Below are 15,340 nucleotides of genomic sequence, written 5' to 3' on the forward strand. Positions count from 1 at the left end.
CTTACTTGCGTCTAGATCTAAAATCTTTATTCTTTACTATGGGATAACCACAATACATATAATATCTAAAGTACACTAGTCGCTAGAAAGCTCACATTTGACATAAAGACAAGACATAATACCTTATTCTAATATTTTGTACCTCCTTCTCCTAACTCCTCTTTGATTTCCTATCTCCTGCTAGACTTCAAATTAACATCTACTCAATGATTCTAGTAGCCGGCATCAACATCACTAACAAAATCCAGAAGATGCTACTGAGTTTTTCCAACAGGAAAATGATTTGGATTCATATATATTGATATCCTTGAGTTGAGCTACATTAGGAAAGCCAACACAATTTGTTTGAATGAAAATGTGGGGTAGAATATTCTAAGCCCTTCAAATTAGTGAATGGATCATTGGTAAGTGTCGATTAATTTGTTTCCTTTCTCAAGTGCTAATATGTAGAAAATGTGGACTACTACTATAATTTGAGTGGATCTATCGATTGGAATGTGTTCTATTCCAACTAAAAAAAAATAGAATACACTGTTATAAAACATAACGCAAACATAGATTATTTTTATATTATATATGTATATGTATGTGTATATGTATAACTATATACACTATAATATATAAAGGGAAAGAGACGAGAGATAAGTGAAATAAATTCTTCTCTCTACTTCTTATTATTACATCTTTCATACTCTCTTGTCTTGCTTTTACAAGTGAAGGAAAGTACATATATATAGGGGCTTTTGTAAATGGATAAGTATAAGTTACTTTATTACTAAGTAATTTGGGGACCAGGTGATAAGAAGATAAGATCAAAGTGATGGATAATTACTTTCATAATTATCCGTTTATTTTATTCTTCTTTGATTATTTATCACCATTTACTTTTTGTTTACTGCCTCGTTAAAAACCTTATCATAGAAAAACCATATAAGATAAAAGTTATGATAAGAGAAAAAGAGTACAGTGACACAATCTTCCCCTGGAATAGACGAGTCTTGTTCTTATTGACATTCTCCTTTAAGGTCGATATTCTGCGTGTTATTTGTTGCCTCGTTAAAAACCATGTCGTGGAAAAACCCAGTGAGATAAAAACCATGATAAGGGAAAAAGAGTGCAGCCACGCGAATCATCATATTCTCCCCCTAGATGTATCATATTCAAAATATGCATTTTGATCTTTGAAAATGCATTTTGAATGAAGTAGCAGGAAGCACCTTTGTAAGTACATCTACTATATTATTAGTTGAGCTGATGTACTGGCTATCAACTTCCTTATTCTTCTCAAATTATTGACCGTAAGAGAGGAATATATCTTGTCTTGTCGTTCTTGGTGTAGCTTCCTTTGATTTGGGCGACATATGCAACAAAGTCTTCAAATAGAGTTGTTGCCTTTCAGTTGCTTCTTGTTAATGGGTCCAAACAAGCATTAACTAGTTGATGCTGATTGAATCCTCAGTTCGAAGTTCTTCGTCAACATGTTACGAGGCTCCAATCTTAGGCAGATAACTATTGGTTGACGTTCAAGCATCATCTGAGCCATTAGGGATTCTCGATATGGCATATGAAGCACAACTATTTTAGCATGACTTGAATAAGCGACGGCCAAAGTCTATCACTGAAACGTCGCGAAGTTGTTGTTTTGCGATATATCTTTATATCGATCCGATATAAATCTTCCATCTGCAAAACCAACTAAACCAAACTTGGGGGTTCCAAAATATATTAAGCCCAAGTTAATCATACCTTTGCAATAGAAGATACATTTTAACTCATACTCAAAATCTACTCATAGAGAATGAGTTATATGCTGCAAAGAGATTAGTAGAAAAATGCTATGCATAATTCATAAGATATATAAATGTTCGTCAGCATTTATATATGATCTTATATGACTATATATACATATTTGACTTCTTTTAGAAGTGATTAGTATAACATCTATTTCGATAGATGTTTAGTTTGGAATATCTAGAGACATATTTGTCTTTCCAAGATCTTTCATTCCATATAACTCTTCAAGAGTTTTGATGATGTTCAAAATCATCACTGTTATGAGTTCTAGAGAACATAATTATGATATCATATATTTTCGGGATAAGTTCTTTAAGCATCCCATAAGGCATATTTCAAGTCATCTATATAGCATTCATTTGTTTGGTAGGGTATTTTAACAAAACATGGCGCGACACACCATTTTGTTATATATCATTATACCCTTTTAGTGCTTGGACCACTAGTCCAAAATTACTCGTTTTTATACGAGTTTATATAGACTTGATTACCTCTTTATTGGCCAATATATATCTCTATATGCTCACATAGCGGAGATTTATGATCCTCATTAATCACATTGCGGGATATAATATTTTATTGTCGACATGTATGTCTTTGGTTCCAAATTTCTCGTAATGACATGGTTAATCGAGATCTCTTTAATCATTATATAAATGATTTAATTCAGGTACCTGATTTCGTTATTAACCATATCAATCGTTTTCTCTACTCCTCTTAAGGAGTATCTTGCTCCTCTTTAGGAGTCTATGTGCATCCTCTCTGGGAGTCTATTAGCTCTTCTTAAAGAGTCTATTTACTCTTCTTTAAGAGTTCATTTGCTCCTCTTTTGAGAGTATAATCCTCTTTTTAATTTCCTTCTTTTTCTTTTCGATGATTTTATTTATTTTAGGAACCAAAGTAGTCTATCACGTTTCTTATGTGTCATAGACTTCGTATGTCATCCGTCAGAGACATATTTTTATTGGAGCATTTTTAGCTGGGATGTGAGATTTCTCAGAACTACAAGTTCGTATTCATTTATGTGAGGATCAATAATTATATGAAATCTCATCTATCAGCTTTTTGCATTTGATTTGCAATATATATTTTGAATAGTTATCTGTTGAACTTTTGAACTTTTAAGTTCATATTCATTTGTTCAAAGATCCAAAACTATTCAATGATTCTCCCATAATGATGGAGAATTTTATCATCCAACATGATGATATGCAAATCTTGCAATAGGCACATCTCTCATAAGATGACTCAATATTATTAGAGCGGAGACTCATTTCCTGCATCTATATATTTCATCCTCTTTGGATGGTATATTTTATGCGGTGTGGAGGAGCATTTAAAATATGTATCACACACCCATAAGATTCAAAATGAGAAATATTTAATCTCCAACCATGAATATATAACATGGGAGAAATATTTCTTTCAAACCGTTGGCCTCATATATAATATTTATTACATACAAAACTGCATGTTTCATGTAAAGAACATGGAGATTAAATCACCATGAATCGTTTTGCAATCTCTTGGAGTTGCATTATGAACGATTCATCATAGTTCATTTCAAGAGTGAACATCATGGATGTTCCACTTTATCACATATGACATATATATATATATATATATATATATATATATATATATATCATAAACTAAAGGATATGACTTCACCAGAATTATATCGCTCTGTGGTGTCAAATTCACCAAAATTTATCGACTTATTGTCGATGTGGGATTCCTTGAATTCTTCCCCTCGAGATGATAACTCTTGGAGTTCATTCATCTCGTACTGAATCCCACTTTAGGATCAAGAACATACCGATTTTGGTTATGTTTATAATCGTAGATCCTTATAAGATGTGATATTAGTATTACCTCCTCTCAAGATGATGACTTTTATGTCTATTCACCTTTGACCGAATCTTATTTTTAGATCGGTTATATTTGAGGTGGGGATTTATCAAAGAAATCAAAACATCATATATATATATATATATATATATATATATATATCCAATGAGCTTTTAATCCAAAATGATGGTGAATGGGCCAACATTATATGATTGTGGAGGCATAGCCTACTACAGAATTAAGGAGGAAGTATATAACCATCTACTCCGTAAATAATAAATAAAAAACTTTAAACAAATTTAAATAAATTAATACAATTCAACATAAAATAGATGTTACCTGAATTGAAGTGCAGTGCTTACAACCTCATGAAATGTGAACGGGGACATGCAATACTTTAAAAGAACTTTTGTTCCTCTAAACAAATTCACAATGATTTTTATTATCATTGATTGACCGGGATGGCTTGACCGGTAACGCTATGCTTGAAGCATTAGGAAATTTCATATTTACTATCATTTTGCCATCTTTGTTTTTGCATGATATAATCATATACATGCGGTTCTCCAATATGGCCGATCTTGCGATACCATATTTATTTATAGTCTCAACATAATAATTTTATTAAAACAAAATGTCATTAAAAATCCATGAGTTTCTTTGAGACTTTGGAGAACACTAGACATCGATAATTATGAATCTGATATCTTTGAAAGTCGAGAGACTAACTCATCTAGACTTTTCAATTATGTTTGCACTGTCTATGTTATACTGACAAGTGCTTCATATATTCTCGTAAGAGAAATATATTTTTATTTTAAAGACATTCCATTGTCTTTAAATCTCATATAACACATATAGTTATTTTTATGAATAAACAAAATTAAATAAACAAACATATATATTCAGAAAATAAAATAAGAGCTATAGTCTTATATATAAGAATTTAATAGGCATAACTTTTCTTTAATCATAGAGTAGGCAGAGTCTATCATATATAACGATCAATCCAGAAAAGACAAAGCTTTTTGTTTGATCATTAATGAGGCAGAACCCCTATATGTATAACGATCAGTCCGGAAATGACATAGCCTTATATTTGATCGTATAGAAGGCAAAACCGATCTTTCTGGAAAGGACATAGCCTTTTGTTAGATCGTAATGGAGGGATAAAACCTATCATATCAAATGATCAATCCAAATATTATATAGCTTTATATATGATCGTAAAGGAGGCAAAGCCTACCATATATAATAATCTATCTATACAGAAAAGACATAGCTTTTATTTGATCGTGAAGGAGGCAGAGCCTACCATATATCAAACAATCAATTCGGATATAGCATAGCTATATATTTGATCGCAAAGGAGGTAAACCCTACCACTTATAACGATCAATTCAAAAAATTTACATAGCCTTTATATTTGATCATATAGGAGGCATAGCCTGCCATTTTTAACGATATTTCTGGAAAAGACATAGTCTTTTGTTAGATCTGGAAGGAGGCAAAGCCTACCATATATAACGATCTTTCTATCCGGAAAAGACATAGCTTTTCTTTGATCGTGAAGGAGGCAGAGCCTACCATATATCTAACGATCTATCCGGATATGATAGAGGTATATATTTGATCGTAAAAGAGGCAATGCCTACAACTTATAATGATCAATCCGGGAAAATGCATAACTTCACAATGTCTATAATATTTATATTCTATAAATATAAACCAAAACAATATGAATTTACTTACCTCGTAAAAGCTCCAATGGTAAAAACATCATGCTGATAACGTGTTATAAAACATAACGCAAACATAGAATATTATTATATTATATATGTATATGTATGTCTATATGTATAACTATATACACTATAATATATAAGGGGAAAGAGATGAGAGGTAAGTGAAATAAATTCTTCTCTCTACTTCTTATTATTACATCTTTCTACTCTCTTGTCTTGCTTTTACAAGTGAAGGAAAGAACATATATATAGGGGCTTTTGTAAATGGATAAGTATAAGTTACTTGATTACTAAGTAACTTGGGGACCAAGTGATAAGAAGATAAGATCAAAGTGATGGATAATCACTCTCATGATTATCCGTTTATAACATACACTACAATTAGGAGACCTTGCATAATTTTTTTTAGGGAAAGTCACATTTAAAAACTTGAAGTATCACTGAGTAGCATTTTAAATTTCGAGAGAATTTCATTAATACTATAAACTTTTATAATGATTTTACTAACACTTTAAATCTTTAAAGTAATTTTTCTGTTTGTACCGCCATAAAAAATAATGGAACAATAATATTCTTCAACGCGAAATAGTTCAATTATATTGGTTTAATTTAAATTTAGATTAGTTTTAGGTTTTTATAAAATAGTAAAAGATAAAATTTTGTTCATTTTTCATCATAGCAAAACTTTTATGACGTTACTCTTCACATTATTAATATTTTTGATACATGCATTTTAACCGGATTCTTGTGTTTTAATTACTTATTTCAGAGATTTATCAATGGTGTAACTAATAAGTAACCATGATGAGACTAGGGTTGGACAAAATTTTATTTAATTAAACAAGTATTTAAATCAAACCAACCTAATTAAACTATTCTACGTTGATGGATATTACTGTTCTGTCATCTTTTATGGCGGTGCAAACAGAAAAATTAGTTTTAAGGTTTAAAGTATTAGTGAAATCATTTTAAAGATTTATAATATTAGTGAAATTATCTTGAGGTTTAAAGTGCTAGTTGAAGATTAAAAATGTGATTTATTAGAAGAAAGGAAAGAATTTCCCACGAAATATTATGATTGACCCTTTTGTTTTTGGTTCTTCACGCGGGCATTCAAACAGTCTTCAGGGTAAATGTCTTTTTGCAAGCAAATACATCAGTAAGTCATAACACTTTCAATATTTGAGCAAACATCATGAACTCCTACAATTACAAAAAAGTGTTTGAGAGAGACATTCAACTGCAATCAGTTCTGAAAGATTCATCCATCCAGAACATAAGATATTGTATTATGATCTTGAAGATTCATCCAAAACATAAGATATCCAAGAGAGAGAGAGAGATAGGAAAACTAAGTGGGTTCCTTCGTTATTGCAAATCCCAAAAAACAATTTCCTATTACAAATCTCTCACAACTTTCATTCAAAGAATAGGTACATCCGTACATACTTGCTGATGAAACATGTGTACCAAGAAGAAGACGAGGTCTCCAACTTAACGATCCTGGTATTCACCACTATTATCGGTGGAATATAGATAAATGTAAACCAAGTTAACAATAACAATATACGAAATAGATGGATTGATGTTGAAATCGCTATGCTAACACTTCCGTGGCTGACATAATTTTCTGAATTTAACTAAAATTAATGGAAATAAATAATTATAAGGTTAAGTTTAAAAGATGACACATATCAAAAGAAGAAGTGTCTATTTGTCAACTGTCTATGTGTCAACTTCTTAGAATTCTCCAACGAGAAAGATGGATCAAGACTTAGATTGCTGACATGATGATAAAAGTTTTAAACACCATAAGTAAGATATCAAATCTAATATGTTCATTTTGATTGGATATTTATTTTTTAGAAATTAATATGCATTTTCATTTTGATTAGTGATTAAATTGCATAACTAGTATTTGACATTTTTACTTTTAATGACTATTACTAATTTGTTTTTTTTATAACATGTATTGGCAATACGCTAATAGCATTGAATGTGATTATTAACCCTTATTAAGGTTATATTCAAAATGTATTTCCCTAACAATATATAGCTCATAATTACCTTCCTACGACACCCCAAAATGTTGAATGTTTTGTACAAACGAGGAACATGCGGAAGATTCCTTACCAACATTTTTATCATAGTCTGGTGACTTGTGAGGATCTTATATAATAAAATTAAAAGGAAATTCTCTTGTTTTTTTTAATGAGAAACGATTACAAAAAATTAGATGAAGTACTTAGGAAAAAATCTTGCACTGACTTTATATGCCCATGTGAATGGTTCTTTTGGTTCTAAACCGGTTAATGTTCTACGAATATTGGATATGTGGTGTGGTGGATATATGATTATGATGTTATAATTTTATTTTACCTAATATTTTTTTGTTTTCCTTTACAAAATCTTACAGCCAATGAGGATAGTTCACAAGATCTTATAAAAATGGAAAATGTAATAAAATTTAGAATAATTTCTGATTTTTTAAATGTATAATTCTATTTTTGACATTATCTAACATATAACTCAATTTTTGTAATTCTTCAGTTCTCTAGAAAGAAATATTTTGTTTAGCAATTAGCACATATCATTGAGTATGCATTAGATTACATGAACTTACCGGAATGTTTTCAGTGATTGAACAGTATTGCATTTATATCATAGTTAAAATTGGGTATAACCAAATCTAACTAAATAACACATTCAAAATGAACAATTGGTTATAAATGACTGTATTATATAAAAAATCTAACTAAATAATACATTGAAAGTAATTTAAATTGAGATTGATAATATCATACTATTATCAATCTTAGTTGAAAAGCATTTGTTTTTTTAGAATATGTATGTTTGTTTAACTGAAATTGATTTTAATCCAATTTTTGCTAAACGAATTTGATAAATGATACATAGTAATGGAGGTTTATGGGAAAGAAAAAAATAAAAGCATCATTCTCTTCGGGTTGCACAACCAAAAAAGTATTCTGAAGGTTAAGCAGAAGATTAAAAAAATACGAGACTTTATTAAAAATTATGTCCAAAAAAATATAAGAATATGTAAAGATAAAGATAAAGCTGTTCTTGATCATGCATTGGTATATTTTTCTTCACTCATTTCTTTATGATTCAAAACATCCATAATTTATTATTAGGTTATTATTATCATGTTTTGTCCAAGTAATTTTAATTCGTTTCATAATTTGCGACATGCGTGACTGAAAATATTATCTTGTGAAAACGATTTTTTTGTATGTTAAGAGTCACAGCATGAATGTTATGTTATACAAATTTCTTACAGTTTTTTTTTTTAAATCTACAACACTTCTCATTAAGTTTTGTAAGGACCCTCTCGATTATTAATTTTGGAAGTCAGTTTCGTTTCATTTTGTTGCTTAAAATCAACACATGGCTAAAAACGAACACTTTTTTTCTTTTTCTTTTTCTATTCAGTAAATCTAACGTCTTAACGTTACATACTAGTTTCACGTCTTCATTTGTAGCAGTTGGTGTGTTTGAGAGACTATTACATATGTTCTAAACGAATAAAGATTTCCATTTATGTAATAGTTGGTGTTATATACATAATATGATATAATAAGAGAACAATTTTGTAAAGACTATCTATCTATATATATATTATTTTTTTCCAAAGACCATGACTAGGAAATATTGCTTTCATTTATAATGATTGGTGTGTTTGATGAAAGGAATGCGAAGGCAATGACATCGAATTGTTGAATACCGATTATATATGTCTTCGAATCGATATTTCACTACGGTATTATTTCCATCGTCAAAATACATTAAAAATACACATCATTATAAATGATAATTAAGTATATCTCTTAATCATAGTCTTTTAAAAATTTCAGACAAACAAAAAAGATATAAAAAAAATCCTAATGCTTAAAATTTGTGTATATCCTCTCTAATAGTATATATGATAACAGAGTAACTTTTATCAAAAAAAAAAGAGATTGTATAATTTTTGAGATTTTTTTCTTTCTAAACACAAGTCTGCAAAATCACAAAAAAAAATTGACATAATAAACAAATAAACTTCCCCAATTATGTATCATATGGTTATATATGCTTCATTTCGCCGAGTAGTCTATGTGATTTTTATTTATTGATTGAGTATATAGTATATAGAGTTTTGGTTATGCGATGGACAAAGCCAAAAGAGAAAAGACTCTCTCCTTCCATTTATATTTTTGGTATATATATCTTCCAGCTATTACACGTGAGTTTGTTTGTTTGTTGCATCACTTTATTTCACATGTTATGATTGGTTGTCCCACAATCTTAAAGCCGAACTCTACTCTACATATATAATCAGACGGTACGTACGTTGTAATTCTAGGTTTTGAACATCAAATTCTCTCCCTACCGACACAATGCGTGAAGATACACCTGTACTAGTTCGTGTTCATGTTTCTAGAAACAAGTCATGATATCTTTTTATCCAAGAGATTAGTATTACACCAAAAAAACAATATTTTAATCTAACATGTAAGTAAGAGGTTAACGAGTCATAAATTTTGGACTCGGACATGAAATCAAAACAATTGTCTAATTGTATGATACAGCTTTAGTTACTAATTTGTCAAACAAATTCGATCGATTTGATGAAAGTTTTAAATATCTTCTTAGAAAATTTATTTGCAATCTTTTTATTTTATTTTTTAACAGAGTTTAATTTTCAAGATATGAAGGCAAGGACTACAACTAGTAATTTAATTTCTATCCCCAGTTTAAATTTATACCATTCCAGAAATTTTCATTTTCCATGAAACCACATTAATAGAACGAATGGGGCTAAAGGAAGATTATCATAGAGAAGGAAAATTCGAAAGGTTTCTCTATACAAATGGAGGAGACAAATGAATCTTTGAAGAATCATACTTTAAGTACTTTTGGTATATAAATCTATATCTCCCTGTCTCTTATATATCAATTCTCTAACTGTGAAAATAGGCTTTCTTCAAAAGAATCATAGACAACGTCATTGGGACGAGCATCAAGTGAATACCAGTTTTGTTTTATAGCTTCTTGTATGAATTCAGTCAGAGAGCTTTGCTTTGGTTTCAACATCGTCTCCATTTGAATGTGGGGCTGCTGCTGTCTCATCGCCTGCATTGTTATTGATCCGCAAACCATCAATGCCTTTGAGTGCCGTTTCATAGTTTGCATTGTCACTCCCGCCACTGAATGGTTCACGGCTACTCGAGTCCACAACTCGTCTTGATGATGATCCTTCTGATCGACCCAAGTTCAAGGATCCAAGTAGCTGAGAGATCACAATAAACATCCCGAATCAAAATATGGTACCCGGGATGGAAAAAAACAGCATGACAAGAAACTTACCAGCTTATCCTTTGCAACTGCAGATTCATTTACAATCTTGTCTTTCTGCTTCAGGGTAAAATCCGGATTTGTTCTCTGGTTTGGGACATCTACAGCAGACAAACACGCCTTAGGTATATACACACACCTATGTGGCTGCATTTTCTTCTTAATAAGCATTCAAAAGTATACCTGGACGCTTCTCAGAATTGCCGACCGCAGGGTTTAATCCAGAACTAGTTCCAACACCACCATCCTGACAACAGAAACATAAAAAATCTTGCATTATTCATCTGTGTTTGTACATGTATCATGGACGTCTCCCAAAATTAAAAGTATCAAGAGTGTACCTGGGGACGAGGTTGAGGGTTTCCAGATTGTGATTGCTGATACTTAAATACTGTCCAGTCAAACACAAAATCAAATTGAAAACCTGGATAAACAAAATACTCATTTGGTGTCAACAAATGCTTCTGTATGAATTTTAATAGCCTGATAGAAAGAAAGAAGAGATAAAATGAAATGACCTTCACGAATAAAAAGGTTGCGGAATAGTCTCTTCAAATATGCATAGTCTGGCTTATCATCAAACCTAAGTGAGCGGCAGTAATGGAAGTAGGACGCAAACTCTGTTGGATGACCTCTGCATAACGTCTGCAAAGACACTGATGCAAAGTTAAGAGTATTATCTATGATCAACCTTCTCTACTTCATAATCATCTCTTAGTACATGGGACTTGTATAAGTTTCTAAAAGTGTTCACCATACAAGAAGAACTTACTTCGATGGAGGTTGAAACCTTCTTTTCGCTGATCTTATCATATTTCTGTTTCTTGTTCCCAGCTTTCAGTCCCTGCCATGGGAGACTAAAAGAAAACAGGATATAAGAGATGGATTGGGAGACAAGAAGTGGGATAGAAAGAAAGGTTACTCAATGACTCTCACCTTCCCTTGAGGAAGTACATGAGGATATAACCAAGCGATTCTACATCATCTCTCCGACTTTGCTCTACCAAATGTGTATAAATGTACATATGAACATAAAGATTGAAATAAGAAAAAAGTAGCCAGGGGAAAGAGAGAATAAGATCCGTGATTAATCAGGAGGGTTTATAGAAAGCTACCGATCCCTAGGTGAGTGTTCAAGCTGGCATACCTAGGAGTCCCAATTAGACTTTTATTCTCCCTGAAGCATGTATACGTAAAATGTATGCATAAATAAACCCGAAGTCAGAAAAAAATCAGAATCTGACATCCAAATATTATGTACCTGTATGGGATGTGTCTATGAGTTGAGCTGTCTCTGTATTTCTTAGCCAAGCCATAGTCTATGATGTATACCTAGAGAAAGAGACTAAATAAAGTAAGATCCCAAAATCAAAGTTGAGACTAACGAAAATATCATAACAGAGTTTATAAAGAAAGATAACCTGATTTGCCCGTCTTCCCAAACCCATGAGGAAATTATCCGGCTTTATATCACGATGAAGATACGACTTAGAATGGATGAACTCGAGACGATTGATCTGACAGAAAGGTGTACAATAAAAGGTTCATGGAAAGAAACCTCAGCACTGAAAGAGTTGCATTGTTAGAAAAAGAGAATGGCATCAATCAATGAAAAAGCATTACCATTTGATCAGCTAGCATAAGAACAGTCTTCAAGCTAAACTTCCTATTGCAATAACCAAACAGGTCTTCAAGGCTAGGACCAAGCAAATCCATCACTAATACATTGAAGTCACCCTCTGTGCCATACCATTTCATGTTTGGAATCCCAGCTACATCATTCAACGAACATACACAAGAAGATGAATAACCCTAACCCTCAATAAACTATATATAATGAATGAGAATCCAAGACCACAGGGAAACATTGCATACTTACTTCCACCCTGAAGAACTCTATAAATCCTCGACTCGTATGACAATTGTGGATGCGCAGTCTTCACACTCTCCTGCGCAAAAACCCAAAATTAAAAAATCGAGCTTTATCATGATCCAAACCCCAAATGTTTCAAGTCAGTTCTCCAAAATGGGGACTTTTATACAGATTTTGAAACAACACACTCACAAGTTTAATAGCAACCTCTTCGTTAGTCTGAACATCAGTTCCTGCAATGACAACAGTCTCAAAAACTTAGTCTTTACAGACGAAGTAATTGAAAGGTATATAAGAGGGGGAAACGAACGAACCAAGGTAAATCTCTCCGAATGAGCCGCTCCCAATTTTGCGGCCAAGGCGGAACTTATTCCCAAAACGAGGTTCCATCCCCAATTGGAAAAGACCCTAACTTGTTGTGCTGTTCGTCTTCTACTATGTTGAGCCGATTTCAAACGCGCTGGAGAAAGTGAAGTGCAATAATAAAAAAAAAACTAAAGAGGGTTTCACAGAGTAGGTGAAATAGGGGAGTGCGTAGGTGAGGAAATTAGTGAGATTCCATGGGATGGGAGCTTTGGTTGGGCAACAAGAAGAAGAAGGAAGAAGGACCAAGGAAGAAGAAAACGCTGCGCGTGTGCGTGTGTGTCGCTTAGCCTGTACATATATTTTTTATTTTATTAAATAGGTCCGATATATTTTCATCCCGGGGAAAAAAATACTGAATATATATATATATATATATATATATATATATCTAGTTTATTTATTTTAAGGTTATTTCGCTAAAAAAAATGCATTTACCTAAATTCCAAAAAAAATATATATATATATATATTACTCAATTAATATCTGAAGGAATCTGAACCTTCATGGCGGCAGGGATGTTTTTCTCATATATTATTATTTTTATTAAATAGGTCTCACATATTTTCATTCAAAGAAAAAATAATACTAAATTAATATAATTTTTAAAAAATAATAAGATCTTTTGCTTTTACATTTACCTAAATTCTTTAAAGTTTTTGTTGTAGGTTATAACACATATGTATTATTGTCAAACTTCATATTTGCTTATTCTTTTTTAACATTTCAGCTGATTTTTAAAGATCCGCAGTTGAATAACATGTAATTTTGAAAATACCTCAAAATCTTCTAAAATATGAAGTTCTATACATTCTATAAATAACTGAAACAACAACTTGTGGTTAAAACTTTTTTTCACAATACATAGCATTAAATTTGATGTCCGAGTATAATCCACAGAGAAAAAATGGTGCAAGTGATTGAAGCGATGGTTCATGTGAAGTGAAGGGATGGTTCAAAAATATGAAAAAACTTATTTTGTGTATATTGCCAGTTAGCGTAAAATATGTAAACAAAGTTTATAATAATATGTTTTGTAATTTTTGATTGCAGAAATATAATAGCAAACAAATTTTCGTATTTAATCTAAACAATAAATGAATAATGTCAACTTAAAAAATTTGAGGGATTGGAAATAAATATATTATATGATTCAATTCAGATATATAATATACTTGCACCTTTTTTTTGCTCTGTAGATTATCCACCGCGGAAGTTCATTCCTAAACAAATCAATGAAGAAGCCAAGTAGGTTTGTAGTTGCTCATTCCTAACAAATTTATGAAGAAGCCAAGTAGGTTTGTAGTTGCTCATTCCTAATCAAATCCATGAAGAAGCCTAACTTTTTATGTCCTTGTTTTTGTTTTGTGGAGAGTCTCATATTTCCTCATCATCTTGTGCCTCTTTTTCTTCTTAGTTAAGTATGTTAATGAGATTCCTTCACAGTTTCTCATTACAATCCAAATCGTAGATTCATTAATTTTTGATATGAACGATTAAAAAGTTGGTGATGTGGTGTGTTTCTCTGTTTATATTATGCGTTTTTGGAGAGAGTCTCTACATCAAATCTGACCTTTCCGCTTACTATATGAATCTGAACACACTTCTCCTAATTCCAGCTGGCCTTGTCTGTGCATGGGGATGGACCGAATGTGGTCATCGTTGCTCTGGGAAGGCAGTGCCTTATCGTTCACTTGTGCCAACTCCTCGAGGCTGGTCCCATCCATGGCCGCCTGGTCAGCTTCCTCACCGACCAGTCGAACCATTTAACCCATTCCACTCCCCTTCCCCTGGTTCTCGGAGATCTTAACCTCCTTCACGACTACTGCACCGATGCTTTGACGCTTCTAATTCCACCACAAATTGACCCACTCACATTTGCTGATCTTTCTCAGTTACTCGTCGGAGCCGGCCTTGCTCTTGATCCCATTGTTGCTACCGGAGATTGGGGACAATATCCCCTAACGAACCAGCAGATGCTTCTCTCCGTTTGCTCAGCCCACATATCCTATCTCGCCTAACTCGCCCACAACAACAACTGAAATCGAAGGGTGAGTAGTTTCATCTATTGAAAGTGAATTTGTAGTAGATCCCAATTTCCTTTGATCATGTTTTTTTTATGTGTCTTTGTTGCAGGGAAGTCTAGGTGGAAGTATGGAATGTTTCCTGTAGAGTCATGTCTTGAGCTCCATGTACCATATAAACACCTTTGTTTGCTACTCCAGTCTGAAACTGTGTCACAAGCTTGAAACCTTTATTACATATTTGTTTAAGTTTTCCTTTAAAACCCTTGAGACTTAATCTCCTGTAACCCTTTTCTTGTTCACTTGAGTTTAAACTCCCATTGATCATCTTG

General features: G+C 32.2%; 1 protein-coding gene across 2 annotated transcripts; it reads right to left on the bottom strand.

The window, feature by feature from the left end:
• Positions 1–10,206: 10,206 nt before the first annotated feature.
• Positions 10,207–13,326, bottom strand: LOC104767154 (casein kinase 1-like protein 5). Of its 2 annotated transcripts, none has more exons than XR_015591223.1 (14): positions 12,936–13,315; positions 12,814–12,854; positions 12,628–12,697; positions 12,372–12,520; positions 12,170–12,265; positions 12,010–12,080; positions 11,864–11,925; positions 11,685–11,748; positions 11,521–11,605; positions 11,267–11,404; positions 11,090–11,172; positions 10,932–10,995; positions 10,761–10,849; positions 10,207–10,683 (listed from the first exon to the last, which is right to left on the bottom strand). XR_015591223.1 is itself a non-coding variant. In XM_010491190.2 (14 exons), the coding sequence occupies exons 1-14, from the start codon at positions 13,009–13,011 to the stop codon at positions 10,456–10,458; spliced, it is 1,305 nt and encodes a 434-aa protein (XP_010489492.1). In that variant the 5' UTR covers positions 13,012–13,326; the 3' UTR covers positions 10,207–10,455. The 2 variants fall into 2 exon arrangements, 1 of the variants encoding a protein (XP_010489492.1); XM_010491190.2 differs by having other exon boundaries at positions 11,267–11,393; positions 12,936–13,326.
• Positions 13,327–15,340: the final 2,014 nt, after the last annotated feature.

Source organism: Camelina sativa, chromosome 19 (assembly GCF_030686135.1).
Source record: "Camelina sativa cultivar CO46 ecotype springtype chromosome 19, ASM3068613v1".
Lineage (NCBI taxonomy): Eukaryota > Viridiplantae > Streptophyta > Magnoliopsida > Brassicales > Brassicaceae > Camelina > Camelina sativa.